The 16,137-nt window shown below is 31.2% G+C and overlaps 1 protein-coding gene across 4 annotated transcripts in view; it reads left to right on the forward strand.

Annotated features, from left to right (window-relative positions):
• Positions 1-16,137, forward strand: part of LOC106465847 (serine/threonine-protein kinase STK11-like) — a 49,326-nt gene that overhangs the window by 30,531 nt on the left and 2,658 nt on the right. For 2 of the 4 annotated variants that reach the window (XM_022393799.1, XM_022393800.1), the window contains exons 5-8: positions 3,130-3,257; positions 6,444-6,501; positions 9,719-9,891; positions 10,855-15,829. In XM_022393799.1, the coding sequence (XP_022249507.1) occupies positions 3,130-3,257; positions 6,444-6,501; positions 9,719-9,891; positions 10,855-10,964 (469 nt within the window). In that variant the 3' untranslated portion in view covers positions 10,965-15,829. Of the gene's footprint in view, positions 1-3,129; positions 3,258-6,443; positions 6,502-9,718; positions 9,892-10,854; positions 16,088-16,137 lie in introns of those variants that run through there. The other 2 variants (XM_013926088.2, XM_022393801.1) reach the window with 2 other exon arrangements.

Below are 16,137 nucleotides of genomic sequence, written 5' to 3' on the forward strand. Positions count from 1 at the left end.
TTATTCTCCTAAAATGTCAAAAAACTGTTAAATCTCATTTTAATGCATCAGCCATTAGTCTATCCACTCCTGTGATGGTTAACTTTCCTTTGCTAACCTTTTCTTTGGCTGCACTTCTACTTCCTATTCTCTGATCTCATGTTTGCTCTGCCTGTCTGCTGTTTCTGCTTGTCTCACACTATTTATATGTTTATCACTTAATCGTCTGCCTGCCTACTAGAAATCTCTATATCCTAGACATCAATGTATTGTGCACGACATTCAATAGTCTCAAAATCAATGAATTATAAACATAACTTCCAACAATCCTCTGCTTTTAACTCTCTTATTATAAAAAAACACTAACAGTTGAATCATAAAATAAATAAATTAATTAATTAATACTACCTACATTAAACATTATATCATGACACTTTGCACCTCATGTTCACACAACACTACCATTCCATCTATGGTCTGTGGTATCCAGACAGGTTATTACTACCTGAAACTGCAGCAGCTAGGGAAGGAGATAAGGCTTTCTCTTTTATTCATCTTCCCTCCACTTCCCATTTATATGACTGTTTAGATCCAGATCATCTTTTATGACCTGTTTGGGCTCTCCCAGGTTACGTGGGTGCACTGAAGCATTTTGGGGCTCCCATCACCAGTTGTTTTTCCATTGGGATCCTTTGGTATTTTGACATGTTGGATTCATCTTTTGGTTTGGATAGCTTATTCTGGTCCATTATCAGAGAAGCGGAGACTTCTTGGAATCTCATCTCATCTCATCAAGTTTGACATATGTCAATGTTACTGGCAGCTCAGTTGATGAAGAATATTGAACAGGCTAGTACATGGACTACACGTAACACCTTTATATTACACTATTTATGAGATTTAGCATTCTCCTCCTCGGATGGGTTTCGTATTCTCCCATGACTATTCTACATGCCTGTCTCAAATGGCACAGAGGTGAGTAACTTCATTTCTTTTGTGCTTTTCAGAGACCTTCTCATCATATTCATTTGGATCCTACTCATTGACGAGTGTTACCTGGTTAGGTATACTTTTACAAATCTGCATTAGCTACCAGTAGACTAATAACTAAATTTCTAGTAGCAACGAACTATGTTAATCAAGGTTAGTTTGCCTTTCAAAATAGGGAACATGGTTCACTTATTGCACTGTCTTGGGAGTATCATTCCTCAAGCCTCCCCAGTGCGAGTTTCCCTCCATCTCTTCTAGTGGAGCTAGGAAGTCCTAACCACTCTCAGTTTCTACTTGCTGGAGTGGTGGACAGAGGTATATTCCTCTTGAGTGATGTTTGTACTATTTATTCCACTCAAGTAGAAGAGTGCAAAGCTGGATACCCTCCCACATTTAACCCTGGATGGTTTTCCTAGATATCTTCTGAGGAGCTGGACCAGCTGACGTGGGAACCTCTTCTTAATTATGGTTCAGAAATGACACCTTGCTAATCGGTTGTGTTACATGGCCCATCTTTTTGGTCATTCTCTTACTTTCCATGATCCTGGAAGAGGGTCCTCAACTCTTCACAATTCTGCATGCAGAGCATCATGTCCATGAGCCATTGTTTGAACTTCATATGTTCCACATCCTCCTCATAATTCCAGGGTCAGGAGGTTTTTACCCTGTCTCCAAGATTGAGGAGTTTAGGATTTTTGTTTGTAATCCATGGCTGAATGATCTCTGTTTCTTTAGGTTGAGTGAGGCATGAATTGGCTCTGTAATTCCAAGTTTGGTTTGTTGCATTCTGTGCTTCTTCAGGTTGGGGGGGGGGGGGGGATTTATCCAGTTGGGTGTTGCTAGCCTTCCATTCATAATTCTGGTGGCTTGCATGTAACATTCTGTAACTTTCAGTGTGGGTGCATGGGACTGTAATTCCAAGTTTGGTTTGTTGCATTCTATGCTTCTTCAGGTTGGAGCAAGGGTTTAGCCACTTTGGTGTTGCTTGCCTTCTCTTCATAATTTTGGTGGCTCAACATGCAACTATCTGTAACTTTCAGGTTGGGTTCCCTTCATATCATATTCCTGTTATACAGTTATATCATACTGCGTTCCCCATACCTTAACCACTACATTTTGGATTTAGCTTTGTATCCACAACCCTATAATTCCAAAGATGAGATGTGGAATCTCATCTGTGTGGTTGGGGCCAGGATGAATCGTGTGATAATGAACAAGATTGACTCTGTAGCTGGTTGGCCTTTACTCTGAGCAAAGAGTACACCTGTTCCAGAAGTAGTGCAGATCACACTAATGTGCTTTGTTATATCTCAATTTTGCACACCTGTTTTTTCTATGCAGATGCTTTCTGTGTGGATCTTTCCCTCACCAGCCCCTCCACCTGGTCAGTGTGGGATTCTAGCTAAAGTGTGAGGAGAGGTAAGTGTGTTTTGGAAGTTTACATTTTCCTATACCAAAAAGTGTATTTCTGATAATACTTACCTCCTCTTACACAATCTTAGCCTTCCTCCCCATGATAACTGGTGTTTGAGTCTGATAATCTTGTCAGTCTCAAAAAAGTGGATAAGAAATGAAAATGGGGAGCTTGTATATGTATTGGGTATAGAGGGTGCATTGATGTAGGTGGAGAGAGTCATAAGATTAAAATTGCTATGGGCAATATAGTTAAGTATAAAGACTGGAGTAAGTGAGGTAGAATTCATACCAATGCTTAGACGGACAAAGAAGAGAAACGTTCGTTGGGATAAAGCTAAAGTGTGAGAGGAGGTAAGTATTATCAGAAATACATTTTCAGTATAGAAGAATGTAAACTTCCGAACCACATTACCTCTTCTCACACTTTAGCTAGAATCCCACATTGACCAGGTGGAGGGGCTAGTAAGGGCAAGATCCACACAGAAAGCATCTGCGTAGAAAAAACAGGTGTGCAAAATTGAGATATAACAAAGCACATTAGTGGGGTCTGCACTTTGTCGGGATAAAGCTAAAGTGTGAGAGGAGGTAAGTATTATCAGAAATACATTTTCAGTATAGGAAAATATAAGCGTTTGTGCACTGTAATCTCAAAGTAGTGAACATGGAAAGTAATACAAAAGTTGTTAAGATAAAGATGTTATAGTCATATCTATTTAATTTTATATTCAAATTTTCTCCTTTCAGATTCAATATTACAACAGGAAAGTACCCATTTGAAGGAGACAACATTTATAAGTTATTTGAAAATATAGGTAAAGGAGAATTTACAATACCAGATGACATAGATCAGCTATTACAGGGATTATTACAAGGTGAGATTTTACTAAATATCATGTATGTATGTTTAGATGCTTGAGATAAAGTTGAAGAACAATACATATTAGGATGTCTGAAATAATACACAATCTGTTGCTGTTGAACTTGTATACATTGACAAAGTTTTCAGTGTCTGATACATATTTTCTGATTTAGACTTGCATTCTGACTTCATTACTTCTAACTGATAGATCTAGTGTAGTTATTAAACAATAAAATAATGGTCATATACAAACATTTACATTTAGTTGTTAAAGAATGGCTAAGTATTGTCTTTTGGCATTATGTTTTAATGGTCTAATATGTGCTCTGTTTTAACATCTCAATCCATAGCTTAAAGTAAAAACAAATTCCAGTTTTTGGCTTATCCATAAAAAACTGTATTTGGTAGGATAATATTAGGCTACAAATTAATGAAATTTAGAGGATTAGCTTTTTCTTTACATCAGTTGTTAAAGAAGATAATTTGCACTACAGTGGTGCCAAGTGTGTTTTGAATAAGTGAACTTGGGAAATCAATGAACTTAGATGCATGTTGATAGTGTGTTTCACTAACGTAAATAAATGTGTCAACAATGGTTATGTCACTTAACCCTTTTGTAATGGGCTTGTGCAATTTGCAGAAATCGAGTCACAAATTTCACTTGTACAACAATACATGCGGAAGCTCTAACATTTTCTAACAAATTCTCTCAAAAACTGGTAAGATTGTATTAACGGTCATAAGGAGCTTGTATACGTATAATGACGGTTTTATAATTAAATGTTTTTACTAAAAATATGTTATTTTTCTGTTGTAGTTACTCATTCAAACTATTGACAAATTGAGTGCAAGGTGATTTTTATTTTAAGTATAAAAATACTTTTCTTTGTTTTATAGTTTCATATTTAATTTGCTTAATCTCGTAAAAGGATATCAAAAGTTTTTTTAATGTAAATGTTTATATTTTATTTTTCATTTTCTCTACCATATCACTAACTCTAGCTATTCATCAATGTACAATGCAATGAAATAATTAAAATCAGGAAATAGAAAAAAAACAAACATACCTTTTAATTTTTTTAGAATATCTTTGAATATTTTCTTATGTTAAATTCGTAATTTTATGTATTTTCTTTTGCACATATAGTTAATTTTTTATGTGTTTTTTTTCCTTTCTTGTCCTTTACCACTTATTATTCATCTTCACATGAGTCAACAGTGCCCTCTTAGGCATATTAAAATTTCATTGAGAGACATGCGCAAGCCTTTGACAAAATTTGTTCAGTGTAAAATATCATAACCCTTGAGAACAGAAGCAAAGTATGATGCATATTTGAAAAATGTTTAAACCTTTTAATTATGCGTTTTGCAACATATCTAATACATAATTACTAAAATATAAAAGTAAGACCTAAGTCCAGTTTAAATTGTTTCTCTAACAATAATATATTTAGGTAAGAAACAACTGTAAGTGCTATTGTCAATCAAGCAGCCAACAGTACTAGAGTCAAATTCATATAATGCATGATGACAACTGCTTGCCAATTTCAAAATAACCATTGTTAGTTGATAGTATAAAAATGACCTCTTTCTAATGATTATACACAAGTGTATGTAACATCTACATATGGCTATAAAGTTCAAACAGATCTGTTGAAGATTGGCATGGCAGCTGTCAGAGGTTAAAATAAATTATTGCTTGTTTCAACTTTATTTCTTTCAGAGAACTTTGAAAGAGTCAAAAGATTATCTTAGCATCTAGTTTAGACATACTTCTACAGTACTACCATTGTATTATTGAAGATACAGAGCATCAAAGTAGAGAAATTTCATAGCTTGTTGGTCATGTGACAATACATCTGAAGTTTTAAGTAATTTTGAAAGGCTTATTTCGAAATAAAGGACTTTAAACTTGGATAAAATATAACCTCGAATCGTAACACATATTACAATTTTAATTTCATTCACATACATTATGATAAAAACCCTATAATCCAAGGGCTTTTGAAAGGTGGACCTTTCTTCTTCAGGGGCAAACTGATATTAAAGGTGTTAAATTAAAGTTTGAATGTAACACAGTGACTTGTGGAAAAAGCATTTATAGGGGTTCTGTTTCAAAAGGGTTAAGAAGTGTGTATTGTTTTGAATAAGTTAACCTGTGAACTTAGAATAATGAAGATAGCATGTTTCACTAACATAAATAAATGTGTCTGCAATGTTTATGTCACTTAAGAAATGTGTATTGTTTTGAATAAGTGAACCTGGGAAATCTGTAAACTTAGAATCATGTTGATAGCGTGTTTCACTAACATAAATAAAAGTGTCTACAATGTTTATGTCACTTATGAAGTGTGTATTGTTTCGAATAAGTGAACCTGGGAAATCTGTGAACTTAGAATCACGTTGATAGCGTGTTTCACTAACATAAATAAAAGTGTCTGCAATGTTTATGTCATTTAAGAAGTGTGTATTGTTTCGAATAAGTGAACCTGGAAATCTGTGAACTTAGAATCATGTTGATAGTGTGTTTCACTAACATAAATAAATGTGTCTACAATGTTTATGTCACTTAAGAAGTGTGTATTGTTTCAAATAAGTGAACCTGGGAAATCTGTGAACTTAGAATCATGTTGATAGCGTGTTTCACTAACATAAATAAATGTGTCTACAATGTTTATGTCACTTAAGAAGTGAGATGTTGTAATTGTCAAATAAAAATTCCATCAATGTGAAATATTTCTAAATCATAAGCTGAGTGTTCACTTTGTTCCTCTGGTTGTATGTCTTGTACTTCTTGTTTGATTAAGTGAACTTATTGAGGCAAGCTGTATCTTTCATTGTATATAGAGTTCTTTGTTTGAACTTCTTGAAACAAACTACATATTTTTCATTTATACTTTTTTCTTAAAAAATAGCATATATATTATAAATTGCAAATGATTTTCACAACAACATATGCTGTAAAATGATGCTAAATGAAATACCTACTGTGATGTAAAGAGCTGCTCAGAATATTTTCACCTGTAAATGCAAGATTAGTACAGTTGACAGGACACAACAAAACATTTTTGTTGTATGATGAACAAAAGGATATTGTATTATTGCAGCATTTTATAAGTACCTTTTTATAATAATATTAATGTATTATCACACTGGTTTTTTAAGGTATATTTTCATCATAATAATTGAATATATACAGGTATGCTACAGAAGGATCCTCAAGAGAGGCTGGCTATTAAACAGATAAGACAACATGAGTGAGTAAAAAGAAAAAGAGTTTTGTAAGACATTTGGTTCTTTATATTGCTGAAATGTGTGTACAGTGGAACAGTGTTATATCAGGTGGATTTTATTAGTGCTAGTTCTGCTTTTGATTGTTGAATAAAAACAAATGACTTCACTGGTTAAAAGGTTATGATGAGATACAGAGAAATGTGATTAAACACGTATTTGTTTTTTTTTTAGTAAATATTTGTAATAGTTTTTTCAGTTTTCGATTCCCACTTACATGAAAAAAAGAGATGATAAGAAAATCTGGAAATGTAATAAAAACATTTGGGGTTTGAACCATTCTTTACATCCACTCTTTGTTATAAAAATTATTTATTGACTTTTAATTGTTTATTATTATAACTATATATGTATATTTGTTACCTGGCACAAAGGACAATAAAAAGTTCATTCTTTCACATACACAAGGTAAAACAGTAATTTTTTTCTTATTATTTTCTTTTCGAGTGGATATGAAAAATAATTTTTTTTCTGAGAATGAGAACCTTAGCAGTATTAAACGTAAGATGGGTTAATAATTTCTTTCCTAGAATGAGAACCTTAGCAGTATTAAACGTAAGATGGGTTAATAATTCTTTCCGAGAATGAGAACCTTAGCAGTGTTAAATGTAAGATGGGTTAATAATTTTTTTCCAAGTTTGAGAACCTTAGCAGTGTTAAATGTAAGATGGGTTAATAATTTTTTTCCAAGTTTGAGAACCTTAGCAGTGTTAAATGTAAGATGGGTTAATAATTTTTTTCCAAGTATGAGAACCTTAGCAGTGTTAAATATAAGATGGGTTAATAATTTCTTTTCAAAGAATGAGAACCTTAGCAGTGTTAAATGTAAGATGGGTTAATAATTTCTTTTCAAAGAATGAGAACCTTAGCAGTGTTAAATGTAAGATGGGTTAATAATTTCTTTTCCAAGAATGAGAACCTTAGCAGTGTAAAACGTAAGATGGATTAATAATTTTTTTCCAAGAATGAGAACTTTAGCAGTGTAAAACGTAAGATGGGTTAATAATTTATTTTATATATATAAAAGCTAAATAATGCAAATTTAACCAGTAAAGACTTGTTCAAAGAATGAATCTGAATCATGATGTTATAAGTAGTTTAATAATGTAAGATTAGCCAGTAAAGACTTGTTCAAAGAATGAATCTGAATCATGATGTTACAAGTAGTTTAATAATGTAAAATTAGCCAGTAAAGACTTGTTCAAAGAATGAATCTGAATCATGATGTTTTAAGTAGTTTAATAATGTAAGATTAGCCAGTAAAGACTTGTTCAAAGAATGAATCTGAATCATGATGTTTTAAGTAGTTTAATAATGTAAAATTAGCCAGTAAAGACTTGTTCAAAGAATGAATCTGAATCATGATGTTATAAGTAGTTTAATAATGTAAGATTAGGTAATAAAGACTTGTTCAAGGAATGAATCTGAATCATAATGATACATGTAGTTTGATAATTTTTAATTATTTTTTTTCTTCCAAGAATGAGAACCTTAGCAGTGTAAAACGTAAGATGAGTTAATAATTTCTTTTCCGAGAATGAGAACCTTAGCAGTGTTAAATGTAAGATGGGTTAGTAGAAGTTCTTGAAATTTTCCATAAAAGACGTAAACATTAATTTATAATATAATTTCTTATCTTTTATTAGGCATTAATTCTGTCTTTTCAGCTTTCTGAATGTAATATAGTAATTTCAAGCTAATGATTAATGATCCTTAACTCATAACAAGTAGCAGAATTTCTTTTTTTAAGCATAAACTTGCACAATGGGCTATCTGTGCTGTGCCCTCCACATGGGTTGAAGATTGAACTTAAATGTTATATGCCTTTAAGCTTGCTGCTGAGCCACTGTTGATACCAGCCAAATTAATATGGGATCCCAGGCATAGAATTTGTAGAAACAGTTTAATATCAGGAGTCAACATAACTTTTCCATATCATAGCCATATTTTTCAAATTAATTGTTAGGTTAAAATGCTTCACATTTTTCTGAAGTTCTCTTGAGTGTATTAATATTTGTGTCAAGCATATAGGTTCAGAAATAACCTACTTGCAAAATTTGAAAACGTTTGTAACAAGTTACATTTATGCAAAATAAATGTTTGCAAGATTTTATTTTTGTAGCTAAATGCTTAGCTGTTAACAAGATTAGTTCAGCACAAAAATATTGATGAAGAAAGATAACTATTGTAAGTTTTTTGTAAATTTGGTGATAATGTTAAGACCAGTTTTTGTTTGTAAATTTGCTGATAATGTTAAGGCTAGTTTTTGTTTGTAATTTTGCTGTTAATGTTAAGACTAGTTTTTATTTGTAATTTTGGTGATAATGTTAAGAATAGTTTTTGTTTGTAAATTTTTGGTTATGATCAGGAAAGGTTTAGATTATGATTTTAACATTCATGATCTCTTTAATACTGACTTATGTTAATTTTGGTGATAATGTTAAGACTAGTTTTTGTTTGTAAATTTGGGGATAATGTTAAGAATAGTTTTTGTTTGTAAATTTTTGGTTATGATCAGGAAAGGTTTAGATTATGATTTTAACATTCATGATCTCTTTAATAGTGACTTATATTCAGTATATTTAGCTTATGATTTTAACATTCATGATCTCATTAATAGTGACTTATATTCTGTATGTTTAGCTTATGATTTTAACATTCATGATCTCATTAATAGTGACTTATATTCTGTATGTTTAGCTTGTGATTTTAACATTCATGATCTTTTTAATAGTGACTTATATTCTGTATGCTTAGCTTATGGTTTTAACGTTCATGATCTCTTTAATAGTGACTTATATTCTGTATGTTTAGCTTATGATTTTAACATTCATGATCTCTTTAATATTGACTTATATTCCATATATTTAGCTTATGATTTTAACATTCATGATCTCTTTAATATTGACTTATATTCCGTATATTTAGCTTATGATTTTAACATTCATGATCTCTTTAATATTGACTTATATTCTGTATATTTAGCTTATGATTTTAACATTCATGATCTCTTTAATAGTGACTTATATTCTGTATGTCAGCTAGCAGTTATAAGTTTATATATTTTTTTACAAATTGTGAAGATGTAATTCATATTTCCATGATAGTTTTATATGAAATGTATTAATTAATATTAGCATAATTAAATCCTTTCTTTGAAGTTTGTTAATATCTTCATTGTAGTTGGGTGAGGAAGAAGCATCCTCGAATCACACAGGAAGTGTGTATTCCTCAGCGTGCAAATGGAGATGAATTTCGAAGTATGTCAGTCATTCCCTACCTTCAGGACTTACACTATGGACCCGATGAAGGTGATGAAGCTTCTGAGGAATACATCACAGAACATGATCTTCAAGGTAAGTCTGGAGTAAGAACACATTTATACAGCTTTCATACTTCTGTATCACAGAACATGATCTTCAAGGTAAGTCTGGAGTAAGAACATATTTATACAGTTTTCATACTTCTGTATCACAGAACATGATCTTCGAGGTAAGTCTGGAGTAAGAACACATTTATACAGCTTTCATACTTCTGTATCACAGAACATGATCTTCAACGTAAGTCTGGAGTAAGAACACATTTATACAGCTTTCATACTTCTGTATCACAGAACATGATCTTCAACGTAAGTCTGGAGTAAGAACACATTTATACAGCTTTCATACTTCTGTATCACAAAACATGATCTTCAACGTAAGTCTGGAGTAAGAACACATTTATACAGCTTTCATACTTCTATATCACAGAACATGATCTTCAACGTAAGTCTGGAGTAAGAATACATTTATACAGCTTTCATACTTCTGTATCACAGAACATGATCTTCAAGGTAAGTCTGGAGTAAGAACATATTTATACAGCTTTCATACTTCTGTACAATTTTTCCCTATATTTTTTTATGTTATACAAATATATAACTAATGCTCACTCTGCTGTCTGTGAACAGATTAATTAACATTATAATATTAACATTTTGTTGCAAATGCACAGTTTACCTGTATGTAGTTAGTTTGTGAAACTTTTGTTTGTTTATTAATGTATGTATTTGTAAGTTTTTCCAAAGTGACAAGCAACAAAAGGGCTCTCTGAACTCTTATACTGAAATAATTTGATATCATAAGTTGGTGCCCTCAATCTTATTTATTAAGGAGTTAATCACAGATTTTTAGATTGTACATGATCGACCTTTTTTTATTTCTTTGAATTGTACTTTTATTAATAAATAATGTTTTGAAATTAGAGTTATTTATCTTTTATAAGGATTAATCTTTTTTGAATGATATAATTATAAACTTGATAATGGTGTTATTTTTCAGAAATGCGTCAGATGGATGCTTCATCTTCCAAGAAACGGAACAAGAAACCTAAACGGAAGCTTCCTAGTTGTATAAGTGTTAAAAGGTTCAGTTCATGTAAGCAGTCTTGACAACAAGAAAGTTGTTCGGAGATTTCCCTTACAATTACTCAAAAGCAGCTGCTCTTAAGATTTAAGAGAGCATCTCGAACTGCAGGCCACCAAGCTCATTTGGTGCAATCAGGCATCATGGCTGTGGAGAAAGTCAGTTTGGATAATTTTGGACATAATCGTCCTGAATGTACTGTTTACAATAATTTGTTTATTCCTAACTTTGAATATTCCTTAACAAATACGGGAAGAATGTGTATCAAAAATAAGAGTTTTTCAACACATTAAGAAAAATCAGCTTATTTGTTAGTTGTAATAGTTCGAAAACATTTTCTATTAAAGACAGTCTCCTCAATATTTAGTTTTTAACTAAACATTTGTTTATAGAAAGAAAGTACATTAACATAAATTGAAACCCCATTAAGTGTTAGTTAATAAATATATTATTACAGTTTTTGTTGTTAGTATTTAACCATAACTCCCAGGGAACTGATGAAAGAAAAACTGATCACTTATCCAAGATGATGCTTGTTTGGATTATGTTTTAACAGGCTGAGGGTTTTTGATAATTAAATGTAATCATTTTACTTGTTTTGTTTTACAACTTTAGTATTTGAAACCTTAGAGTTAACAGATTAGACCTAATCTGTTTTTAAATAACCACATATCATACCCGTTCTATGTAATTTCTGTCTTGTTTAATAATGTCTGAATTTAAAGTGTTTGAGAGTACCAGGAAAAATGTCCCAGTGATTATTTGATTACTACAGTTTAATTAACTATAAACTTTATTCAATGAAAAGATCATAGTTTATGCATTTACAACATCTATATTTAATTTAAAGTCAAACAGTATAACTTCACCGGTAAATGAGTAGTTTTATAATCCTTGGTTAGGAATCCGTGTGAAAGAAGGTATTATAGGTAACATATTCAAACAATCTGGTTATTGAGAAAATAGTGCGTGACTTGCTACACCTTATTTTGAACAAAAACCTATTTGATTCATCAAAGTTACCAAAATAATGTTTGTTACTATTGATTATACCTTAAAGTGACATGTTCTACTTGTTGTTTTTAAGATGTTTTCGTATAAATTGTATAGAAAAGTAAATCTTTGAGTTCACCACTGGTCTGTTGTGATGAAATCTGTAACACACGTAAAATATGTCTTAATACAGGGATTATTTTACCTGAATGTCTGAAAGAGCAATATTTTAGTCTGCTTTTAGAGTTCTTTCATAGACTTAGTAAATGGATGTTTGGTCCTGATTCTTTGACTAATTAAACTGAATCAAATAAATTAGACTTGCAGAAGAGAACTTCAGAGCTTCTAGACATTTCTTTTATAGGCAGTAGGGGTAGGTTGTGATTTTGTTTATAGGGAGAAAGTAACTTGTGAATCTAGAAGATGAGCTTTAAAACATTATTAGCAGATTACATATACATTCATGCCATTTCTAAGTTTGCCAAAGAAAAAAAAAAGTGTGTGTGTTGAGTTCTTACAAACTCTGCATACTTCTGAACTGATAATCACATCATTCATGATGTTTAAGCAACTAGAGAACATCTGTTTTCATTCCACTGTTTTGTAACATTTGAAAATTTTTATTAGCTTGCGGTGTTTGTTTATGGTTTTTTTGTGTCAGTCTCTTGTTCGAGAGGGACCAATAGATACACATGTTCTTTTGTTGTGTTTTTGCTTTTTGTGTGTAATAAGGATAATATTTTGTGAAGTAATTTTTATATTTCTTGTTCCAGATGCTATTTGGATTAGTGTATAGAGCATCCAAATTTCATTGTATTGAACAGGTGTTCAGTTCCAGCATAACTGTAACTAATTTCTTTTACTTTCAATCCAAGCTACGTCACAACAAGAAGTAAAAATTTAATTTTTATTTCTCTCCTTTTTTGTTTTCTTTATTTTTCCATAACAATCATTGTGAAAGTTATATTTGCAGAGGATTTTGAATAAGTAATTAGTTAATTATAAATTATAGGTTTCAGCATTATATATTTGTTTTGTTAAAATACTACTGTGGTACAAATGTTAGTGGTGCTTTGCTTTGTAGGATATTTAAGAGACAGAGTTACATTAAGAGTTGCTTTTAAATTTGTTTCAATGTAGATTTATGTAAAATAATTGGGCCTACTTAAGTCACTGTTACTATTTGTTATCATTATTTTAAATGAGTGAATATTTTGCTTTAAATTTGACAATTTCTAAAACTGTGAACTGCAACTTTTTTTGGGGGGGAGATAAGAATTTTGAATTTAAGAATAACAGTATGTAAGCATTTAATACGTGTTGCTATAATGTAAATAGCTTGAGCTTATGATGTGTATCCGAAGTGTACTACAGTTTACCCGGTAATAGCTTTATGGGAGAATAGAAAATGTGAACTCATTGTCTTGAACACAGTTTTTTGTTTTATCAAACCGGTGGAAAAATATATATTGTTTCTTTTCATTTTTTTTAAGTTAATGGAATATGTATTAAAATTGTGTTTATCTTTTTAAAGATGATAACATCATTCATTGCATAAGATATAAGCCTCTCCCACACTTTCTTCAAATTGATACAAGAAATCACAAAATGTATATTTGAAAAGTGACAGTTAGACGTATTGTAAGGGTGTAGTATAAGTAGTCCATCACAAGTTGATGAATCCTGTGCCCGAAAATTCACACATTCATAGATTTCTGATTGAAAGGAGTATGCTTAGTTCTGAAGGTTGCTGCAATTATTATTGGTGTTTAAGAGTTAGAATATAATAAAGTATTGAACAAGATGGCCAGTCCAAGACTAACAGGTTGGTACTAGGCTACAAGTGAGTGTTAGGCTAAAGAAGAGCATGCATCAACACTGTATGACAATTTTTTCATTGTATGATTCAGATTTTAAAAATGGCTCACTCCTCATGTACCTGTGCCTTTAACTGAAAGTTGGTTAAATTTGTTGAAAAGATAGCAGTTTGTAGAATTTACGTGGAACTTTGGGTGGTATTTAAAAAACACATGGGTGGTCCAAAAGAAATCATCTGACAAAGTTTCCATTACCAATTGACACGTCACCAAACACAAGTGGCTATGAAAGGATATTTAAGAATCTACTTAAAATCACTAACTAAACTGTTCATGTCCTTCTTGAATTTAGGCTCATCCTTTACAGAAAAGGATTTTCATGAGTTGATAGCATTTGTATATAGAATTGAAAATTAATGATTTTTTTTTTGTTTTTGTAAAGATGTGTTAAAGATTTAGAGAAGCTCAACCCTGGGCTTTTAAGTACAAACAACCTTGCTAGTACCAAAGTGTATAACATTCTCTTTTATGTATACATTTTCCTAGCTGTTTGCTCAGCCCAGATTTCACATTAAAACAGTAGACACTGAAGAGTTCGAATGTTTTTTTTACTCACTAACACACACCCATGTATTAACTAGTGATATTTGTAAGATAAGTTTTTGTTTCAAAGTGTTTTGATATTATGAAATTTGAAAACTAGAACCATTGGTTAATGAAAAGTAACAAATTTTGAAAAAGTGAAAGGAGTTCCTTGGCAGGTTGTGTAAAATTTGTATAGTATTTAGGCTTGATTTAAAGCTGCTATCATGTCCCCAATTATTTGCAAAGAAAGTGTTTTGTTGTAATGTAGTAGATAGTACTCATTATATAACATTGCAGATTAAAAGCAAGTATTTACTGTGTTATCATTTGGTGATGCCCCTATATTTCTTTGTATAAAACAAGAAAATATGAGTTTCGTTGTGTTTTATCCACAACAGGTGAAGAAAGACATTTTAAAGGTGAAAGCAGTGATATCCTCTCTTTAAAAGTATATATTAGGAGGGTGGGAGTATTTTTTGTTAATGTATAACAGATTTAGAATGAACATATGGGGACATATCTTCAGCTTTGAATCATGTCTAAACTCTTGTTATGGTTGTTGTTCTTGTTATTCAAACAGTTTGTATGTACAGATACAATATATGATCCCATTACTGTTACCTGATTTGGGAAGTGGCCATTATCTTATGTGTAAACATAAATCTGACTAGTATTAGAAAAACCCATTATCTTGTTGTTAAAACTTTGATAATTGAGTAACTAGATACCACAGAATAAAATGTATTGAAATGAATGTTAAGGATATGGAAATTTTCATTCTTAAACAGATTTGGATCATTTGGTAGTGTACAAGTTTAACCTCTTGATAAGAAAAGGCTTATTGATCATCCAGCTGATAGAACAGTGCATTTTAATCTTTATAAGTAGAGATGTAAGAAAAAACATTTAATTAGCTATATTGATGGCCAGGTTTATTTTGAGTTTTGCTTTAAATACATAGCTTACTTGGATTGGATTATTATCATCACAGTTAAGTAAGTATGAACTCTGCTTTTTTTACTTGAACATTTGTATTCTTATTATCAAGCTGAAGAAAAAAATGAATGTACAGAAAGGTTAAAGTTTATTAGAGAAAGTATAAGAAGACATACATAAAGGTTAAAGTTGATTGGAGAGAGTATAGGAAGATGTACATAAAGGTTAAAGTTTATTAGAGAAAGTATAAGAAGACATACATAAAGGTTAAAGTGTATTGGAGAGAGTATAGGAAGATGTACATAAAGGTTAAAGTTTACTTGTGAAAGTATAGGAAGATATATGTAAAGGTTAAAGTTTACTTGTGAAAGTATAGGAAGACATATGTAAAGGTTAAAGTTTACTTGTGAAAGTATAGGAAGATATACATAAAGGTTAAAGTTTAGTTGTGAAAGTATAGGAAGATATATGTAAAGGTTAAAGTTTACTTGTGAAAGTATAGGAAGACATATGTAAAGGTTAAAGTTTACTTGTGAAAGTATAGGAAGACATACATAAAGGTTAAAGTTTACTTGTGAAAGTATAGGAAGACATACATAAAGGTTAAAGTTTACTTGTGAAAGTATAGGAAGATGTACATAAAGGTTAAAGTTTACTTGTGAAAGTATAGGAAGACATACATAATGGTTATAGTTTACTTGTGAAAGTATAGGAAGACATACATAAAGGTTAAAGTTTATTGGAGAAAGTATAGGAAGATGTACATAAAGGTTAAAGTTTATTGGAGAAAGTATAGGAAGACATACATAAAGGTTAAAGTTTATTAGGAGTAAAGTATAAGGAAGATAGTACATAAAGGTTAAAGTTT

Source organism: Limulus polyphemus, unplaced genomic scaffold (genome assembly GCF_000517525.1).
Source record: "Limulus polyphemus unplaced genomic scaffold, Limulus_polyphemus-2.1.2 Scaffold2071, whole genome shotgun sequence".
In the NCBI taxonomy this organism is placed as follows: Eukaryota; Metazoa; Arthropoda; class Merostomata; order Xiphosura; family Limulidae; genus Limulus; species Limulus polyphemus.